This window comes from Melanaphis sacchari, unplaced genomic scaffold (genome assembly GCF_002803265.2).
Source record: "Melanaphis sacchari strain LSU unplaced genomic scaffold, SCAv2.0 Contig1439_pilon_pilon, whole genome shotgun sequence".
Lineage (NCBI taxonomy): Eukaryota > Metazoa > Arthropoda > Insecta > Hemiptera > Aphididae > Melanaphis > Melanaphis sacchari.
In genome coordinates this window covers 137,020-159,668 of record NW_020270613.1, presented here as the reverse complement: position 1 = coordinate 159,668, position 22,649 = coordinate 137,020, and the positions used below count along the sequence as shown (strand labels likewise).

Below are 22,649 nucleotides of genomic sequence, written 5' to 3'. Positions count from 1 at the left end.
AAGATCACTGGTCAATTCCAATTCGTGTTACATCAGGAGTTCCTCAAGGGTCTCATTTAGCACCAATATTATTCCTTATTTTTATTAATGACATTCGTTTCCATAATAGCACTAAACTAATGTTTGCCGATGATATGAAGTTATTCCGTATAGTTGATAATCTTAATGATTCTAAATTACTTCAGCTCGATTTAAATACTCTCCATGAGTGGTGCATTAACAATAATTTTACTCTTAATACTAAGAAATGCCAGATAATGACATTTTCCAGAGCTCGAGTTATTTCTTCATTTGATTACAACCTTAATGGTGAAACACTTCTTCGGACTTTAGGGGCTATTAAAGACCTCGGTATTTTTTTTGATCCTAAACTTAAGTTTGACAGTCATATTACCAACATTGTTAACAGGTCAAATAAAATCCTTGGTTTTATCCGTCGTAATTGTGCTGTTTTTGATGATTCATTAGCTTTAAAGTCCATTTACTGTAGCTTGGTACGCTCCATTTGTGAATATGGCTCAATAATATGGTCTCCATATCAGTCGGGTCTTAAGCAAATCATTGAAAAAATTCAACAAAAATTCCTACGTTTCATTTCATTTAAATGTTCCATAATCAGAGAACCCCATTCTTCATATACTCCACTACTAACTTTTCTCAACCTCGAAACACTTGAACAACGTCGTCTGCGATTAGATTTGTACTTTTCGTATAAACTTTTCTCAGGAAATATAGACTGTCCTGACTTCCTAAGTCGCTTCTCCTTCCTTACCCCTATTCGTAACTCCCGGTCTAAAAACACTTTCTATCTAAACACAGAAGTAACTAATTACGCTAGCAATACTCCCCATCTTAGAATTATGAAAACTATAAATAAATTAAATATTGATTTGTTCATTTCACCAAACTTTAACTCATTCAAAAATTATTGTAATTCCTTACTTGTTAATTCATAGCTATAATTATGTTAAATAATATGTATGTATAATAATTAATATTGTACCTTTTTTGTCTTTCTCTATAATTATTCTGTTTATGTATATTACTTTAACGATCGATTGTCATTATTATCATTATATATGTAATTGGGCCTGGCCCGTTTAAAACTTAAATAAATAAATAAATAAATAAATAGTAATAATTAATAAACCAAGCTGATTAGATGGACGAAAACGCGTACCTATGAGCTATGATATTATTATATATTTGTAAGTCTATCTAATATATTATATTTATATGTTATAGTCATGATCGTAAACACTGCTGCACACACGAACCCGCATTATTATAGTATATATATATACGAGTATTATAATGAAGTACTCACATCTAATAACCCGGTATACATAATATACTGCATATAAAACATTATTATTATTATATAGCTGGCACGTATGAGCACAATGCCACGCAATTTGGGAATTATGACGGTGTTTTAACGATTTTTTTTTTTAATAACTTTATTATACTTAGTTTTGGAATTAGAACCAATGTTTTAATATTACGAGTATATCTATATTATTATTTATTATTATTTAATCGTTTTTTGAAGGATGTATAGGTAGTTAGGGGAAGGGGGTGATGAGATGGTTAATTTAACCATGAGCCCCATAATATTATACTAATTCATACCTAACCTATCCTGGCTACTACAGTCAAATAAATTAACTCTCAATATTTTTGACTTCGAAAAAAAAACTTTTATAAAGATTGAAGCGTATTTACCTATATTTATATGATACATGGTAATAGAAAATAGAATAATTTCCTTAGCTACCTACTTCAAATGTTCCATTACAGTTGTTTTTAATTTATTTTTTTTTATTAATTGAAAATTTTTAAGGTATATGTGCTTCCGCACCTTCCCTATTTGTAGTTTTGTAATCAGAAGCATACTAAGCATACTTAAGACTGTTGATAACTTATAATATTATAATACTAAGCCAGTTACCACCTAGGTTTATTGTATATACCTACGTCCTACGACCTACCTAAATACCTAATACTAAATAAGCAAATCGCCAATATTAAAGTAAATATTAAATAATTTTGTAAAAACATGTTTAGATAAGTACTTTGCTTCAGTATTTCCGTTTTGAAATTAGAAGTATATAATTCTGAAGTAGATAACTAACTCCAACAGATCTATCGGAATGTCCGAACCTATCAATATTTGTAATTTAATTTTTTTTTTTTAAGTTTTAACTGTTCATTAAATTTATGAATATCTAATAAACTAGAATATGGTATCCAATGTAATATAAAATATGGTTTTCATAACAATTGCCTAATTTATTTTGAAAATTTTTAATTATTCCAATGGCTTTAACTATCGGAAGTTCTTCATTGGTACTCATTTTTTAAATTAATTTAAAAGTATTAGAAAATTAAAATTACGTAATGAAATTAAAAAGTTGTCCTCATTGCTTTATAAATGAATATGACATTGCATAAAACTACACTTAATAAAAATTTTAGATTTTAATTTGTACTTTCATGAAACACATTAATAATTTAGTTAAAAATAAATTTGGAACAATAGAAGAAATGTTTTATATTATAATAAATTATATGCTTGTCAAAAAAATTGCTTTTAAAATATAAAAGTTGACAGTATTTGTTTAATAACAAATTGATTTATTCAGCATAACATACATAAAGTCTTAAATTCTTAATTATTTAATTCTTTTACAAATTACAAGCATTAATAAATCGTGTACCTACACAGTTTCATCTAATATTTTAGTAAAATCTATATTATGCTAAAAATATATTCAAATGTTTATTAGATACTTATACATTATACATTAGAATTTGAAATCAGATCTAAAATATATAATAATATATGTAAGCATAAATTATTATGTCATACGCTAATAAGTAATAATTTAAAATAAGTGTGAATTTAGGAATTTAGAACCAAGTACTTTTTCGAATATTTTTTTTTCCAACCAATAATATGTCTAACGATAAGTGCTTAAAATCTTGATAAAATTTCTTACTTCGTGATTTTCTATAATCAGTAGGTAATCTAGTATAGATCAGGGATCAGGGATGGGTAACTTAAAATGGACCAATTTAAAAAAATATTAAAATCTAGTGGGCTGGAACATAGAAAAAAAAGCCATTCAAAATATGCATCTGGCTGGCTGACAGTACACTACTAACTGGCGAGGAAATGGCAGAGAGACCGGTGACCTGCAGAGTTCCACAGGGTTCCGTCCTTGGCCCTACCTTGTGGAATGTCACTTACGACTCCCTCCTGAAGATGGAAACGCCGCTCGGGATGCGACTCGTCGGCTTCGCGGATGACCTCGCGGTTGTGGGTACGGCCGTGACCGGACAGCAGCTCGAAGAGGCAATTAATCCCACATTGACGGCCATAGATGACTGGAGGATGCGGAGCAGGGGGCCTAGAGCTGGCTCATCAGAAGAACGAGGCAGTGGTACTTTCCCGGAGGCGGGCGTTTGTCACCACGTTTGACGGTCGGCGGTCACCTGATTCCATTGCGAAACGAGATCAGGTACCTCGGTCTTATTCTGGACAAGCGTCTGACCTTTGCTTCACACGCGAGTACCGTCGCTGCGAAGGCGGCCCGCTCGGCTACTGCGATATCCAGGCTCATGCCCTACATAGGTGGATCAGCTCAGTGGAAGAGGAGGCTTCTCTCATCTGTTGTGAAGAGTCAGTTGCTGTACGCTGCTCCCGTCTGGATCCCTGCCGTTGCAGAAGTCGCCAGAACCAGGACGATCTTGATCCGTCCGCAGAGGACCGCTGTCTTGAGGGTAATCAGATCATACCGTACCGTATCGGACGAGGCCGCCCTGGTTTTGGCCTGCATGCCGCCCGTTGACCTGCTCGGACTGGAGAGGCAGAGCATCGGATCCCGTCTGCGTGCCGTGATGGAGCCCGGCGAACAACGGCCTCCCAAGGCAGTCGTGAAACACGAGGCAAGGAAAAATACAATCGTCGCCTGGCAGGCGAGATGGCGTGCTACCCCAAAGGCGGCCTGGACGCGCCGCGTCATCCCTGACTAACCAAGATGGCTGGAAAGGACCGTCCCGTGGGTGCTTCTGACATTTCACATGACACAGGCACTCACGGGCCACGGCTGCTTCGGATGGTACCTCCATCGCATGAATAGGGCCGCCAGCCCGCGCTCCTGGCAGTGCTCGGGCGAATCAGACACCTCCGAACACACTTTGTTCGATTGCCCCCACTGGGACGGCTTTCGCGAACCCTTGAGCGCCAGGATTAGCCATCGATCGAGCACCGACGACGTCCCGGACATTATCTGTGGACCGGCGTTCGAGCTTCTGCCGGTGGACGCTCACGGGAGGGACGCTATCCTGAGTGAAGCCGAAGAGCGGTTTAGGCTGTTTTACGGCATGGTGGAGAATATCCTTTCAGCTAAGGAAGAAGAGGAAAGAGCGCGACAGGCTGTGAACGGACGGAATCCACCATAGCTAGGCAATCAGGGAGAACGGAGCGACTATTTGGTATTTTTTGATAATATACACCACTTGCGTGTAATAGCGTGTAATAGCAGCGAGTGGTGGATTGGCCCACCGTTGTTAACTATTGTATGTTTTTGTTTTGACAATAAACGATAGTGGCTGGAGGAGAAGTACTGGTACCATGGTTCCTCCTCCAGTCCTCGATATCATAAGGCAAAAAAAAAAGTTCATCTTGGCACTCGACAATCATCAAATATTGAAAAACAAGGGTTCAAAAATTATTTTATAATAAAATAAATATTATAATTTCATTCTCAAAATACACGACTGTTAATTACCAAGTTGAACTGGACTGGTTATACCTATTTTAACAAAGTATTATAATAAATATTTATAATCATTTTTAGTCAACTTAAAAGCAAAAACTGGGAAGAGGATTATCTAGCGCACTCTATTGGAGTTTTTATACGATTTTTGTTGATAATAAATAGGTAATAACTAATAAGCAATAATTTTGTGATAAAACCGCCGCGTTGTGACGTGATTTTGAATATGTGGAATTTTTAGATATTGTTTTCATATAAATTATTTAAGTTCTTGAATCCTAAGATTACATTTAAAATGACATCGATCATCTTCAATAGATTATTAAACAAAACTATCAAACTAGTGCGTAACAGGTAAATATTTATACCTTGTATACTCATGTTATAATAATAATAATAATAATAGGATTGTGTGACGTGTGTGTGATTTGAAGCGATTAATAATAAAGTTTTAAATTTCTAACGATGAGTAGAAGTACGATTTGTCTATTCGATGTCGACGGAACGGTTACAGATGCTAGACAGGTGTGCTATCTCAAAATTATCTATCACATTATCTCTTAGATTGTGTAGATGGTCATAGTTTCTTAATGTTCAAAACTTTTTGTAGCCAATCGACCCATCAGTAAGATTATATTTGGTTGATAATCTGAAAAAAAAATCATTCATTGGATTGGTGAGTGGTTCAGATATATCAAAGATAAATGAACAACTTGGAGGCCCAGAATGTAAGACTTCAATTATTGTTTGTCTTGTTGCTGATCGTTTTTAGTTTTTTAAAAATTAATTTTACAAAAATAAACTTTTTTTTTTTTATTTAGATACAGCCCAATTTGACTATGTATTTGCAGAAAACGGTCTTGTTGCATTCAAGAATGGCATTGAATTAAAAAGACAAGTATGTTAATTGTTAAATTTTAATAACTCATTTAAACCTTGTAAAATAATTTATTTATGTTATAACTTCTAAATTATATTATAATATAGGACTGTAAAATTATTATATATATTTATTTTTTTAATAGATTAGTATAAAATAATTAACGATTATAAAATAAAATAAATTAAATTATATAAAATGATCAGTAGAAATATTAAATAATTTTATGCTTAGTTTAAAAATTTTTAATCTAAGATTCCAAATGATAAGCCATTTATTTACATATTATTTTTTGCTTTGCAGAAGACCTGTGGAAATAATAAATTAGTACACATTTTATAAAAATTAATACAATTTAGGTATTCAATTTTTTTATAAATATGAACCATAAATTACAAATACTAAAATATTTTGGTATATTTCTATTAAGTACTAAAAAAAAATGTTTTGAATTCAACATTAAATATAGTTTTTAAAATAATTTTTACAAATTTGTGTAACAGAATTCAATAATATTTTATTATTTTTATTATTAATTAGACAATTATTGATTATTTGGGCGAAGAAAAACTACAAACATTCATTAACTTTGCATTAAACTACATGTCTAAAATACAATTGCCAGTGAAGCGTGGCAATTTTGTTGAATTTCGAACCGGCATGATCAATATTAGTCCTGTGGGTCGATCTTGCTCAAAAATTGAACGTGACAATTTTGAAGAATATGATAAAATTCATAACATCAGAAAGAAATTCATTGAAAGTATTAAAGAAAATTTACCAGATATTGGTTTGACTTACAGTATTGGTTAGTATTCAGTTTAAATTGATGTAATGTTATTCATATTATATTTTGTAATTATTATTGTTTAGGTGGCCAAATAAGTTTTGACTGTTTTCCTATAGGATGGGATAAACGATTTTGTCTACGTTATATTGAGGACGAATTTAAAGGGAATATTCATTTTTTTGGTGATAAAACATTTGTTGGAGGAAATGATCATGAAATTTTTAATGACTCGAGAGTTATTGGACATACAGTAATTAATCCAAAAGACACCATTTTGCAATTAAACAATTTGTTTAATAAATAATAATAAAATTTAAAGCATTAGAAATAATTTATATGTACAATTTGGCTCTTATATGTGAAAGTAAATAAAAATAAATAAAACAAAAAATTATCACAACTGCAATACAAAACATAAGTAATTGGTAAATGTTATACAAATTTAACAAGTTGATTGTTGAATTCATTCATAAATATAGATAGTTGGGAAAACGTTGGTCTTTCATTAGGGGCTAAAGCCCAGCAACATGCCATTACGGTGAACAGTTCATCAGGACAGTTGACTGGCTGGGTTAACCTAAAACCATCTTGAAGGTAAGCTGACATTTCAAATGGATCAATGTCAGCATATGGTTGCTGGCATAAAGTTAAGAGCTCCCAGAGCAGAACTCCAAAAGACCAAATGTCAGAGGCAGTACTAAATTTCTTGTGCTCTAAACTTTCAACAGCCATCCATTTTATTGGTCTATTTTTGTTGTCTCCTAGACAATGATAATCACTAGGAAATAGATCCCTTGACAGAGCATTATCAGCTATTTGAATTTTCAATTCTTGGTTGACAAGACAATTTCTTGCTGCAACATCTTTGTGTAGATGTTTATTTTTATGTAAGTACTGCATACCAGTTATTATTTGTAGTGTCATATCAATTATTTCTCTGGTAGTTAATGTGTATGAAATACTTTCAGACGTCTTACAATTTTGTAAAAATTTCTTTAAATTTTCATTATTGTTGTATGAATACAAAAGAAAAGGTTCAACATGTTGTTCAACAGACACAGCTTGTATTGTTAATATATTTTTATGATTAAGTCCATACATACTCAGTCCTTCATGTAATAGTACAGATATTTGTACAGCACTTGCTTGATCAGTAACTGTCTTGACAAATACATCTTCATCTTTTCCATTTACATCTGTATACAAGCCTTTGTAAACTCGTCCAAATGTACCTTCTAGTTCAATACTCTGTAATCTAACTCGTTGCCTCTGGACACTTAACTCAACTATACATTCATGTAAATCTTTTACTTTAGTTTTTGATCCCGGTAATGATTTTTGGTTGAACTTATTGCTTGAATTTAATGCAGATTTTAAGAAAACATTCACTTCATTATTCTGAAAACCTTTAATTATCATGAGATCTCGTGCTTTATCGCGGTGGTAAGTAGTGACCAGACAACAAATTACAGCTAGTGCTACTAATGAGGATGCAGTAGCTATCATATGATAAAAAAATGATGGTTCATAGTAAGGTGGCACAGAAGAGTCTGTTTCAGGAACAATTGTTGTTTCATTGGGATGCTGATCTAAGCAAAATTTTTTAAATACAAGGTTCACATCAGTAACATCATTTGGCCAATTTTCTGATATTTTAATTGACAAAATAACGTCAGTATTGCCAGACTTCACTGCGCATGGTAAAGATATGGAAAATATAGATGACACGTCAGGCATAGTACCTTCTTGAGCCATATTTAATTTTGGTACTACACTATCCTTGTCAGCCTGTATTGCAATTTTGTATAACAAAGTACCCTTGGAGTTCCAAGTAAAGTTCAGAGTGTTGACAAATGACGGTACTTCCAAAGCATATTGCACAGCATTAGTGTTGAGTTGACCGCCGCGCACATAATACAGTCGAGCAGCCAAGCCCATCAACGGTTCTACATCGTTGGCATCGAAATACAAATCAAATTGTGCACAGTCGACAACAGCCAGCAACAGTGGTAATATCAATAGGTATTCCATATTTTTAGATCCGTTTATTGAGCGGTCAAGGAGACCATACAAGTGTAATAGACATTAGGAACTATTGTGAATTGTTTACCTCGTTTGGGCGTAACGAGTATATTGCAAAGACATATGAGCAGACCCATTGTAGTTTTTCACGTTACAAAAATCAATAACGAAACCATATTTATGAAATAAAAAATTAATTAAAATATTTAAAATGCACTATGTAGTTAAGAGTGTTACGACTCAAGTGACTTAACGACTATCGACTATCGCAAACCGCAGTGCGCTAATTCGTAAAATCGTAAGTGACGAATTACATTTACGTTTCATAGTGTAAACAAAAACAAATTACTACTGAACATTTGATAGCATCGACAGTATGACCACATTCAAAATAAACTTGACCTTACTGTGTACAACTTTCTAATGATCCGGAATCCAACCATAGACCTAACCTATGGTTCCAACAATTTAATTCTGTTATCAATAGAACGTTATCATCGACATTTTGATGTGGTGGACACTGTTCATAATTCAATTCCGCAATTCCGTTTCCTAATTCCTATTTTAAAAAGTAGGCTATTAGGCTGTAACACAACAGTTTAAATACTGTAGAGTATACATGATATTAAGAACGTCTTGATGTGATTGAAACACAGGATCGAAATTTAAATACGCGTCTACAGTATTTATATTCATGTCCAATGCTTAATGACCAATAGTATATTACAGTATTACCTACAATCATTTCTGTCTTGATGTACACTCGACTTAAAAAATTAATACTAATAAAAACAAATATAATTTTTGCTTGAACCTTAAAAACAAAGTCTATTGTAAATTAATAGAATTTGAAATCAACGAATTGTAAGTAGAAACTATTTTATTGTTGTATACACTTTTGTCAATACAATAACTCAAAAATAAATAAATAAATCATATAAATCACTTCCTTAAAACTTAAATTTTTTGGATTTCGTCAGGTGTTCTAGGAAAAATACATTAAATGACTCCATGTCACAATAAGTCATAAAAAAGATAAAAAGGAAATTTGAACTTATTAATGGGCAGTTTTATTTTTTTCCAAAAATCAATGATAAAATGTATGTGTGACCGGTACTTTTTTTAAATAGGTAGTGCTGATTTTTTATTTTTAATCATTATAATATGAAAATTGATGAAATTATTTAGTTTTTATTTAATAGAAAAGTGTACTTTTTAAATAGTAAATACACCTACTTACTATTATTTTAGTAAATACAGTTATTTTATTTTATGATGCTTGAAATAATTTTAATTTATTTAATATTAGATATTAATATATAATAATCGTTTGATTTGATAATTTAACTTGATTTACCAATTTTATGATGTATATATTAATAGTATATTACCGAATATCAATAAAAACTTATATTGGTTTTACAGATGCGATGGATATACTTGAATCATTCTATAAGGAAATATTCAAAACATGTCAACAGATTTCATGTAGGCATTGTAGGAGCTGGTCCTGCAGGGTTTTATTGTGCACAACAATTACTTAAAGTAATATAAAACTCCTATTAATATTTAAACAATTTTTATTAATTTCATTAAATTTTAGAAGATACCTGATTGTCAGATTGATATATATGAAAGATTACCAGTACCATTTGGTCTTGTACGTTATGGTGTAGCTCCTGATCATCCAGAAGTAAAAAATGTTATAAATACATTTACTAAAACTGCATCAAATAAAAATGTCCGATTTATAGGCAATGTCTCACTTGGCTGTGATATTACTTTGGCACAACTTAAATATTCCTATAATGCCATAGTATTAGTAAGTTACAATATGTTAAATTATATGTCAGTATAATAATTTAAATAATAAGTATTTATATTTTATGTATGCTATGATAGTACTATGATAGTATTAGGAACAAAGGGCCTAAACTCTAGAGAGTAGAATACTAATAAAAAATAAAATAATAATCTATGATTATATAATGTTCATTATTTCTTTAGGCTTATGGAGCTGATGAAGACAAAAAATTAAATATTGCTGGTGAAAATTTATCCAATGTTTTATCAGCTACAAAATTTATAGGATGGTATAATGGTTTGCCAGCAAACAAAAATATTAAAGTAGATTTGGACGTTGAACACGCTGTTATTGTAGGACAAGGAAATGTTGCATTAGATGTTGCAAGAATATTATTAACACCTATTGATGAACTGAGAGTTGGTACAGTTAATGTTTTTAATTATAGTCTTTGATGATTGAAATTGAATATTATGTTTTTCAGAAAACGGACATCACAGAATATAGTTTAGAAACTTTGACACAAAGTAAAGTGAAAAAAGTCACTCTTATAGGTCGCCGAGGTCCTTTACAAGTAGCATTTACAATTAAAGAATTTAGAGAAATGTTGAAATTACCCGGAGTAAGCACAAATTTTTTTGAAAACCAAATTAATGATATCAATAAAATCATAAGTGGTAATTATTTTAGATATGTTTACTTTTAAATAAATTAAAAATTTCCAATTTTAAATTGTAAATTGTTAAATGCAATTACAGATTTACCGAGACCTCGTAGACGATTAATACAACTCATGTATGATGCATCACAACAAATAGAAGTTCGAAATAAATCGTTTGATTTATTGTTCTTGCGAACGCCTATTTCAATATTAGGTAATACAAAAATGGAAGGAATTGAACTGGCTATAAATCATTTAGAAGGTGAAAAAAAATAATGATGTGATTTTAAAAACATTAATAAGTTTAGATGAACAATAATATTTTAGGAGAAAAAGCGGTGGTTACTGATGATAAGTATACATTAAAATGTGACATAGCTTTTCGTAGTATTGGATATCGAAGTGTCCAAGCAGATCCTGATGTACCTTTTAATAAAATATCTTCAACAGTACCTCAAAGTATAGGTATAGTCATTTTTATATTTTGATTATATATGATTATATATGTTAGCGCTAATGTATGTAATATATTATTTTATTAAATAACTAGTTATTCTATAAAATTCCTAAATGTTCTCTTTAATATATAAATTATACGGTTTTACTAATTATTATATAGAAAACCAATTGGGTTTTCGCTGATGTATGAAATTTATAGTCATCGTTAGATAGATAATCAATACTGGAGTAGATAACATGCAATATTTGTTGCCATTGTCATTTTATTAATAAAAATAATAAAATAAGATGCTCAGTGACGTCCTAGATGAAGATATTTGTCTTCGAAAGGCATTCAAATTCCAATCACTAGGTAATGTTCAAAGGTTTTTCAAATGCACCTCAAAACAAAGTATATGTTTAAAAAAAAAGTATTTTGTGACTTTAAATGCCATCCAAAAAGTTCATGTACTAATAAATAAATAATAAATTATATAAGTTATAATAATTTAATAATTGCAATAAATTTATATTGTACAAATCAGAATCGACTAATGAATATTTTATGTATAGATTAAAATGATTAAATAATAGTTTTAAATAAATTTACTAAACCATTATTGATAGTTTATAAAATAAAAAGTTAGTATTTTGAATAACTAATTGAAGTTTGTATGTATGAATTTACTGGAAGTACCTGTTATTTTATAGCATTTTAGAATTTCATATATTAACGCTAACATATATATATTTTACTTTCAAAGGTATTTATAGTGTTGGTTGGTTGTCTTCGGGGCCCGTAGGAGTGATTTTGTCCACTATGAGTAATGCTTTTCAAGCAGCTTCGTTAATTGGCCAACATTTTGATAAAGGTTTGCTTAGTGAACAAAAGGCAGGATATAATTACATTTCAAAAGTACTAAAAGATAAAGGTATTTATCATCATATTAGTTAGATTATAATAGTTAATAAGAAAAAATAATTTAAATTAAAATATTATTATAGGTATAGTTACTGTTGATTGGGATGGATGGATGAGAATTGACAAAGTCGAAGTTGAAAGAGGAATAAAACATGGTAAACCAAGAGAAAAAATTGTCAATATTGATGAAATGTTACAAATTGGAGGAATACTAAAATAATATTTTTAAAACATAATTGTAATCTAACTTAGTATAGAAATGTTTAGATAAATAATTGATACTTATGTCAATAAATATTTTATTTTAGATACAATAATTAATTGCTTTTCAGTTGTGTTAAATTTTTCAATAATTTTAATCTTTATCAATTTGTATTTAATTCTAAATATTAATAAAAAAAAATTATTTTTTCAATGTTATATTGTTATTTTAAATAACTTATTTAATCGTAGATCTCGTATAATACCGACCGACTTGGCTATAAAATTTTTGAAAAAACCCGTCGGACCGCGATACCATTTTCCATATCATACCGTCGTGATGCACGTAACCGTTGGGTTTGTCCGCGTTGGACAAGTAAAACAACATGGCTTCAGATATGACAAGGTTAACACCGACGGTGTTTATCGTAACGTCTATGGCACCCGTTATCTTTATGCACATGAGATCTTTCAACGAAGCAGACGTCATTTCTTATCAACAAAAACAATTATCACGAAATCATAATATTATTTTACAATTGTTTATTTTATTTATTAAAAAAAATAACTATCGAGATATAGTTGTATTAATTTACAGATTTTTATTGGCTTTGGTTACGGTATCTATTGTATCGGCAAGTTTTTTAATTTTATCTTCCAACACCGTTTTAACATATTCAAGCTCTTCGCTGGTGAGCAATTTTTCCGAATTGTTTTTAAACAAGTTCATCTCATCGACAGTGTTTGTAGTATCCATGAAATCGTCGGATTTCGATGCAGGCGCTCCGAAATCGTCGGATTTGGAACAATGTCCCAAATTGGATGAGGAGAACGATTTACTGACGACTAGTGATGTGGAAAAATAATAGTAACAGTGATTTATAACAGTTCTTACTTGAGTAACAATAACAGTCTGTTACTAGGATGAAAAAATAACTGTTATAAGTATTTATTTTTTTTTAACTTGTTCTCACTGACTAGTCGGTACTTGGTTAACAGTAACTGTTTTAATAACAATAATAGTAAGCTAATAACTGTGATAGCATCCTCGATAACAATTATTCTGAGACTGAGTATTTCTAACTAAGATAGCACGGTTACAGACTAATATTCTGAAATCTATTATCTAAATAACCATATTATATAACACATTATCATATCATTATTGTATTATTCTGTATTTACTATTTTGATTTTCAGTCATTACTGTTATAATAAATACTAATTTCACAATTTCTATAATTTTTTTAATTTATAATAAAACATTTAAAACGAATGCACCCCACCAAACTTAATCCGATCATGAATATTGAAGGTGGTCTAGATAATACTACCGAAAATACATCTAAGTGGTATCTACTTCAATTTCAGCATTTTCTTCTAATTTATCATCTAAAATTCCCAAAATTTAACTTGGTCACAATTCTCTGAGCCACCATCCAAACGCAATATCGTCAACTAAAACTTTTTAGTTCGAAAAAATTAAATGAACTTACTGACTTACACACACAACACTGTTACAACTAGATTTACTCAAGCAATAGTCAAAATATGTATTCCGTACAGCAGAGATGTACCCACTTGTCTACCTTTTTATAAAGTACATATACTTAATTGCTTTCTTTGCATAGAAATTAAATGATGTTCAAATGTTGACTTAGATGTTTGATACATTTTCAAATAAATCATTTTTTTAGAAATTTTCAATAAAAAAAAAGGGGGCTCAAATTTGAAATGTTTATATAATCTTAGCATGCATTAATTCTAAATAGTACAATGAAAAAAAGGTAAAAATAAGTATTTAAAAATATTCTTTTTCAATAAATTATTAAACATATCAACCCCTCCCCCAAAAAAAATAAAATAAAATAGGGATGGGTACGCTTGGTGAATCATTTTGTTTATACTCTTTGTGATTTCTCCTTTTAAAGGTTGTTGATTTATAATAACTACCTATATAATATGCAATATTTAAATCAATAATTATTATTTATTTATTAATTTAGTTTAATAATTATTAATTATCCTTGCATAAATCTAATATGTTTTAATACATCGAAATAATCATAATATTGAAAATGATATTTCATCACATGACTTATATTTTTTATTGGTTTATGTATCGGTTATCAGTTTTTTTTTAAGTTTTTTTATATTGGTTCATGGAAATAAAATATCAGATCGATAAGATCGGTTATTGGTTTTACGTATATCGGAATATCGTATATCCGAAAAAAAATGTTATCGGCCCAGCTCTAATTGTTTTATATAATAACAAGCTATAACTAAGCTTAAATTAACACATTGGTTAATCAGCAATATTCGAGGAGGGTTATTCTAAGGTAAACTTATCATTCAATATCTTACAAAAAATTGATATTGTGTTCATTTTGACTTATTTAGACTAACTGCAGTGAGAAAAGAGATTCTGAATTATTTGAATAATTTATATAAACATAATTTTTTATTTTTATTTTAAAATTCCAAAGTTTATATATTGAGTTAAATTGCTTTACACAAAGTATCTATATTGATTTTATAGATTTTAATGAAAATTGTTGATGGACAAATTAAAGAGAATATATTTTGTATTTACATAGTTAAAACTTAAAAGTCTATATCATAAACCATTACAATTTGTATGATAAAATAATATATTGGTTGTTCAAATAAATTAATTGAATTAGCTGTAAATTGTATATTAATTAAATAAGTTTAAATGCTGTACTAGAATTTATGAATTAATACATCGTAACTAACAAAATATAACAACTGAGAGAATTGAAAAAAGTGATTTAGGTAAATACATTTTTTTTTTTTTTACTTTAGCAGGTACTAAGTATTTTAGGCTTGATTACCAAATAAATCAGTCAAACTGTAATAACTAGAAAATAAAAGGAATATAAAAGTCGACGAAACTTATTTTTCAATATACCTACTATATTAATGTAATAATGTGTATACTGTATAGGTAGTAGGTACCTACCTGATATTATAGTCTATAATATTACGAGTATAATATTATAATTCATAGTGTTGAAAAAATGTCAAAAACATTATTTTTATGTGTTTTTAAAACCCACTTTAATAATATAATCTTCTTACGATTAATTTGTTAAGACCGTTTTATGATATTATAATATGGTAAAATACTAGAGTCTAGAATTATTTAAAGGTAGGTGGAATCTTATTTACAAAGGATCTTAGATAAGTGTATACTGCGTGCTGGCTGGTGATATTTTGTGGAGAAATTGTTTTGAAATAGTTATGTTTTCCTTCAAAATATTTTTACAAAAAAATTAATGTTTTCTATAGACAAGTTTAACTCTCTTTTTATCTTTTTATCTTCTGGGGACATTTTATATGAAATTAATTTAATTATAATTTTATTGGGTACCTATACCTTATATTATGTGTTGATTTTACTATTGTACTCGAGGAGCTTATAATATTCCTTTAGAATTTAAATTGTAACAAAAAATATATAAAATTTTTAAGTTATAGATAATATAACGAAAATCATTTTTTGTTTGTTTCATATAGTCATATTATGTTCATAGATGTGATAAAAGTTATTTCATAAATGATTTATAAAAACAGCTTGTATAAGTGATGATTTTACTAATTATTAGAATAGTTAAATTAGGTTATAATCTAAAGACTATTTACCTGCTCGTTCTAATAAATATACGCTGAGGGCTGAAGAATACATGTAAACTGCAAAGTGTAAAGATTAAATTATTTAAGTGATAGCGTTTTGATTATTTAAGTGATGTAAAAGCTATGATCTGTAAAGGAGAAAAGTAGGAACCTACATAAAACGTATATACACATTGAGATGTCTTCCAATTCCAAGTGACAGCAAGTATGGGTGTGCTGAGGGTGGCTCATTGTTAATGAAATATTCATAACCCTTTTGAAATACTCCGCCGAATTGTGTATAAAATTATTAATGCGCAATCTCACGGCGGTATATAATACATGGCAAAACCTTAAATTATTCCTTAACTAATTTTCTGCAATGATACACCAATGTAGATAAAGAGGTGCAGTTTGCCAGTTTGTGCGAGAATGTATACACTGTGCAATAGAATCTTTACAGTATAATATACCTACATATTATGTACATTGTACCTACATCTTAATACAAATAACAAAACCGCTTCTATTGTGCATAAGAAATAATAATAATACAGTTCAAAAGCAAAAATAACCTTGTACTATAATGACCTACTTAGACATTTAAGTCATTTTATGGAGTGGATATAGGATATATTTTAAGTTAATAAATACATATAGTTATTCATAATTTATTGTAAAATATGGGAAGTGATTACCACTTTGTTGTACGATAAGTGAAAAATACTGTGAACTTTGATCTCTCTAAAGAACAAATTTGATCCAATTTTCTAACTGAAACCAAAATCTAAGCATTCTTCACTTAGTCATATGTATACAAGATATACATATTTGTTGTATTCAAACAAAAAAAGACAAAAAATTATAAACATAACATATCGTTGTAAAATCACTTCATTTAGAATCTAATAAAATGACAATTTTGTATTTATTTTTGTGAAAATAATTTTGTGAATACAAAAGCACACGAGTAGGTTTTTTGATATGTACAAGAGTACAGTTTATTATAATATCTGTTAAACATTTTATTCATTCGTTAAAAAATATCAGTCGATTATATAAATAATAATATTAACTAAATATCTATTTATGTATTTTTTTTTTTTATAAATGTATAATATTTAATTTGTTAAAAAAAAAATGAGTCTATATTTAAGCTTTTCTAAACTTTTTTTTGTATTTTTCTCTGACTAAAGTGAAATACATTATGTAATTTAAAATATAAGTAGGTAAACTTTCACTTACATATGTAAGTATTTATAAATGGTATATATATTATATATACCACAGTGGCGTAGCCAGACGAGAGGGATAATTGGTTGTTTAATCCACTTATCCACTTATTGATTTTTATTTAATTATTTTAATATTTTTAATTATTCAGTAAATTAGCGAGCAAAACAATAAAAAGACTATGGTTAACGTAATGAAGTTCAACTACTTTTGACTTTAAATGTTTAAAATAAAGTACAACAAAATCAAAAATATTTTTAATGTATAATTTATTTATACACCTAAACTCTCCCCCGCGCCACCATTGAAAAATTCTGGCGACGCCACTGTATATATATATATATAGTTAAGTAATTAATCATAAAGTATAATTTTTCAAAAACTAAAATATAATTTATTATTGTAGGTACATTTGTATAATAGTATACATAATATACGATTGTACATTATCAATGTATAATAGTATACACTATACATAGTATACGATTATACTATGTAAATTTATAAAACTCCTCATTCTGATTATAATATTATAAATAGGCTTTTCTTTATCTTACTATACTGAAAAAAAGATTTAAATTTCAGAGTTTAAAATTTCTTTACAAACTATTAAACAATATTATAGATTGTCCAGAGCTGATTGAACGATTATACTTAAGAATAAATTTTCAAAACTGTAGAAATAAACAACTTTTCTATCCACCTAATATAATATTGATTAAATATACAGTAGAATCTCGGTAATCCGACACATATCAGACTACGCTACTGCGGGATTAACGAAAACGCCGGATTAGTGGGGAGTTCACAAAAAAAACGCATTTTTACTTATTGAATTTTACATTTTTACTCGTATTAAAAAATGATTTAAAAATCTTTTAGGTTGAGAGCAGTTTTCTTTTTGTTTATTAGGATTAGATCTGTTATTACTTAGTTTTATCTAACGGTTTATCGTTTACGATAGTAAATTTATATATAAATACATATTGGTATATATAGGTTAATACAGCCGGATTACTGGACGTATCGGATTATCGAATGGCCGGATTATCGAGATTCTACTGTACTTGATTATCCGAACCTCCGTAATACGAACCCGCTCTATTATCCAAACTAAAATTATTAATTTTTAGCGTATCCGAACGTTAAAACTCGTTGAAGAATTCGTATCGATAGTTTTGTCAAAAAAATATAATAAACATACCTATTGGCTAATACCTGAAATGTATTTTTAATAATGTAATGTATGTAGGTACCTAATTCTAATAAAATATTAATAATAACAATAAGTATGTAATATAAAATATTTAATTGTGTTTTTTTTTTAAATTTTCAATATCCGAACTTTTGCGTATACAAACTAGGTGCGGTCCCAATTAGTTCGAATAATCGAGGTTCTACTGTATGTCATTCTTCCTCTCTAATATTTTAATGTTTTTAAAAGTTCTATAATTAATATAATGTAAGTTTATTTTATTTTTCACTTAATAGTCATTCTTTATGTATTCATTAATTTAAATTTTTATCTTTTGTTTTCATTGTACATATACGATGTATCTATCTATATATGTACACGCATTTTGATTTATGTCTATAATTTATGTTTTTTTTCTTTTTGTTTATATTTTGTTTTTTAAATATTCATTATCTATCTTGCATATTTAAAATAAAATTGCAATTTATTACGTAATAAACAATATTATTATTATTATTATTATTATTATTAGGGCCTGAAACTTGATGACCTAAAAATCTTTAAAAATTGCATTAAAAAAAGTATTAAAATGACTTATGAACATCAAAAAATAACATAACATTTAAAAAAATTACGTTTTTTTTAAAATAATAAATCATCAAAAAATCATTATTTTTTAATTAATAGTTTTTAATCATTCATTTATTATTTTATTTATCTGAATTTAAACAATGCTAATATTTTTATACATTAAATATGTTTTTTTTTTTTTTTATTGACAAAGGGCCTGAATTAAATTTAAAACGGAGATAAAAAATAATGTCACTAATACAAAATAATTACAAAAAATAAATCCGTATTTTTAGACAAATAATTGAAGGATTAGGCTGTACAATACGTTAGTTTTTTTAAATATTTAGTTTTGTCAAAATAATATGATAGAAAAATGTAAAAAATTCAAAAAAATGCATTAAAATCAGTAAAAAATTACTATAACCAGAAATTGCCAAAAATTCAAAAAAATTTCAAATAAAAAGGGTTCCATTGAATTTTATTTATTATAAGGTACATTTCTGTAAAAACAAGCCTCGTATAAACGCATTAGAAAAAAAGATGCAAATGTATCAAGTTCCGGGCCCTAATTATTATTATACATATAAATTATACTATAGTTAAGAATAAACAGAAATATTATATTTATATTTATGTAAATTTAGTTAAAATTAATTTTCTTGACTTATTTTAAACATATAATATGGTTATTTATTATTACTAACAATATTTACTACAGAATACAATGTGTAAATTCACAACAAAATAAATAAATTTACAAATACAGTTTATATATTATTCACATATAATGCTCATGGGTAATTTATATAACCAGAGAACTTTGGTATTGATTTTCAAGAATACAAAATAAAAAAATAATTGCTTATTGTGCACTATCTGGGCAAAAGGGCCTAGAACTTCTAACTTCTAAAATAAATTATAAAATAACATTTCTATTATATACCGTATGTGACGGTATATTTGAATTTCTTGACGGCCGGATTTAATTGATTAATTTTTGAATATTTTTAGGTATTTTTTTTTTTTATACAATAGTCATGTTATAAGTAAGACCCACTAAATAACCAGCATGATTTCCAGATATTACTCAACTTGATTTTTTTGTATGGGAACATTTAAAAACGATAGTTTAAAAAGATCCACCAGTTAGTCTTGCAGGTTTAAAAAACAAAACCATAGTTGCGTATAATAACAAATACATGGCAAATACATGGTATAAAAAGAAAAAAAAATATATAAAAACAGTAACTAATAATAAATAGTTATCAGTGATTTTAAAAACTTAAATGAATCGTAAAAATGTATTTATTTATTAAAAATGAAATGGCTTTTATTTAGTCAATTTTCAATTTAGAACCATAGTTGACCCATCAAAATTATTTAAAAAAATTAGGTCTATCCGAATACGGTGTACTATTTAAAATAATAAATATTTTTATTGCGCACGCGCTTACCTAAATAATAAAAATTTTGAAATTGATTTATAAATGTATATTTATTTACCATTAGCTTGTAAAAAATTTGATTTATTTCAACTTAATCTAGCCGAAAAATTCAATGTTCCCTAAATTGGTGAACAACTTAATCTTAATCAATTAAGATTAAGTTATTTCACGTTGATACAGGTGAATGAATACAATATTATTTTTTTAATATTATTAATTTATCATCAGATTCCAACAATCATTGTAAAATGTTTTTTTTAATACATTGATGAGGAGGTTTATTATATAGGATGGTACTTTGTTACATAGTTTGGTTCCAATTATTTCAAAATGTCTACTAGATATGGTTTTTTGGGTCTATTTATGATAAAATTATAATATAAATGGCTTATATTTTATTTAATCAATACATTACAAATACTTAAGTACTATACCTGCTATTCATTAGACAACAAAAAATAAACTACTGCAATAAAGATCTGATTTAAACTCATTGGAATTTTATACTAGTTTAATAATTTAATTAATTTGTGTTTATAAAAATAACGGAAAATAATAATTATAGTTAAGAATATGAATAATCTCAAATTTTGAACGCTAATTACTATCAATATAATCAATATGTTTAATTAAGTAATATAAATAATCATTAATCAATAACTTAAAACAATAACATATTATATAAAAAGTGTAAAATTTATTAAAATCAATTTTAGTGTTAGAATAATTAATTAAATGCTTTTAGTTAGAATATAATGATCAACAAACATTATTATATCACATCTATAACATTAAATCATATCGTATTATGTTTGCTTTGGCGATCAAAGAGAAAATAATGTTTGTAGTATTTGTACAAAGTTATACGAATAGATAAGCAACAGATTTTGTTCTCGATAACATATAGTTTTTCTTTGTACAGTTTCTTTAAACATAATGTATAATTTTTACTTTTTCGAATTTTAGATAATAGTATGGGAATCAAATATTTTTTGTCAAACAAATCCACTAAAAACTGTAATTAGGATTACTTTAATTAGTAATTCAGTTAAAAGTTCATTTTTTTATTAAACTGATGTCATGTTAAAATTATTTCAAATGTTAATCATTTTAAGTTAAAAAATAAGAATCTATATAATCTATTGTAATTAATTAATTAATTTTTATAAAAATTAAATTTAAAATTAATTACCTAGGGTATATTAGATTCCCAAGATTAAGACAATTTCTTGTTTTTAATGTTTTGTAAAACAATTTTAAAAAAAAGGCGGGAAAGTGGGAACAGCTCATCTGTACATTACGGCGCATACTAGTTGCCTCCCAAAATATACGAATTGCCTCCCATCCTTATCGTAAATAAAAAGGTTAATTTACATTAGTTGCCTCTGATGACTAGGTAGTTCATAATTATATACGAGTTGCCTCCCATATAGAATTAACTAGTGGTTCATAAACTTCACTAAACAGTTCCACATAAATAGGTAATGTTTATTCATTATTAAAAATATCAGAGTTGGTTAAAAACAATAATAATATAAAAATAAAACATATTATACTACTTATTAAAAATATATAGTGCAGTTAAAAACAACAGCCTTAGGTTTAATAATATGTAGAATAATATTATAATAGTATTTTTAGACAAACATTTGCTGTCTGGGGTACGTCGGGAGGCAATTCGTATATAGTCGGGAGGCAATTCGTATAAAAATTATTGACCTTTTTGATTTCGGGAGGCAACTAGTGTGTCCCCGTACATTAGGTGTCTAGTGGGTCTCTGTTATGGTTTTGTTAAATTTGAATTTAATGATTTATCATTGCATATTTGCATACAAAAAATGATTCTTAGTACAGAAATCTGTTAGTCTACATATCAACAAGCATGACATGTTTTTTGATATGGCTATTAAAGTAATTTGTTTTACTAATAATGTACTTAGATTCTACTTGATAATGTCTTATTCATGTTAAATCGCTTTTTGGTTTTGATAATGTATTTAAAAAAAATTATTTATTATTTTAATTATCCCAACTCAATAAGGAATTCGTCCAATAAATTTCA

At 28.0% G+C, this 22,649-nt stretch overlaps 3 protein-coding genes across 8 annotated transcripts; 2 read left to right on the top strand and 1 right to left on the bottom strand.

The window, feature by feature from the left end:
• Nucleotides 1-5,096: 5,096 nt before the first annotated feature.
• LOC112591812 (phosphomannomutase) lies at nucleotides 5,097-6,772 on the top strand. 4 transcript variants are annotated; one of them, XM_025335750.1, is made up of 6 exons: nucleotides 5,097-5,138; nucleotides 5,219-5,309; nucleotides 5,395-5,512; nucleotides 5,606-5,682; nucleotides 6,205-6,472; nucleotides 6,538-6,772. In XM_025335750.1, exons 2-6 carry the CDS (start codon nucleotides 5,250-5,252, stop codon nucleotides 6,756-6,758), a joined length of 744 nt encoding a protein of 247 aa, XP_025191535.1. In that variant the 5' UTR covers nucleotides 5,097-5,138; nucleotides 5,219-5,249; the 3' UTR covers nucleotides 6,759-6,772. The 4 variants fall into 4 exon arrangements, with proteins under 4 accessions (XP_025191535.1, XP_025191534.1, XP_025191531.1 ...); XM_025335749.1 differs by having other exon boundaries at nucleotides 5,113-5,127; nucleotides 5,191-5,309; XM_025335747.1 differs by having other exon boundaries at nucleotides 5,124-5,138; nucleotides 5,191-5,309.
• A 3-nt stretch (nucleotides 6,773-6,775) lies between these two features.
• On the bottom strand, nucleotides 6,776-8,797 carry LOC112591808 (tyrosine-protein kinase RYK-like). Its single transcript, XM_025335741.1, has one exon. The coding sequence runs from the start codon at nucleotides 8,483-8,485 to the stop codon at nucleotides 6,887-6,889; it is 1,599 nt and encodes a 532-aa protein (XP_025191526.1). The 5' UTR covers nucleotides 8,486-8,797; the 3' UTR covers nucleotides 6,776-6,886.
• A 184-nt stretch (nucleotides 8,798-8,981) lies between these two features.
• LOC112591809 (NADPH:adrenodoxin oxidoreductase, mitochondrial) lies at nucleotides 8,982-12,632 on the top strand. Of its 3 annotated transcripts, none has more exons than XM_025335744.1 (10): nucleotides 8,982-9,340; nucleotides 9,457-9,576; nucleotides 9,902-10,021; nucleotides 10,080-10,298; nucleotides 10,484-10,699; nucleotides 10,765-10,957; nucleotides 11,039-11,203; nucleotides 11,269-11,406; nucleotides 12,144-12,311; nucleotides 12,385-12,632. In XM_025335744.1, the coding sequence occupies exons 3-10, from the start codon at nucleotides 9,902-9,904 to the stop codon at nucleotides 12,519-12,521; spliced, it is 1,356 nt and encodes a 451-aa protein (XP_025191529.1). In that variant the 5' UTR covers nucleotides 8,982-9,340; nucleotides 9,457-9,576; the 3' UTR covers nucleotides 12,522-12,632. The 3 variants fall into 3 exon arrangements, with proteins under 3 accessions (XP_025191529.1, XP_025191528.1, XP_025191527.1); XM_025335743.1 differs by having other exon boundaries at nucleotides 9,457-9,606; XM_025335742.1 differs by lacking the exon at nucleotides 9,457-9,576.
• Nucleotides 12,633-22,649: the final 10,017 nt, after the last annotated feature.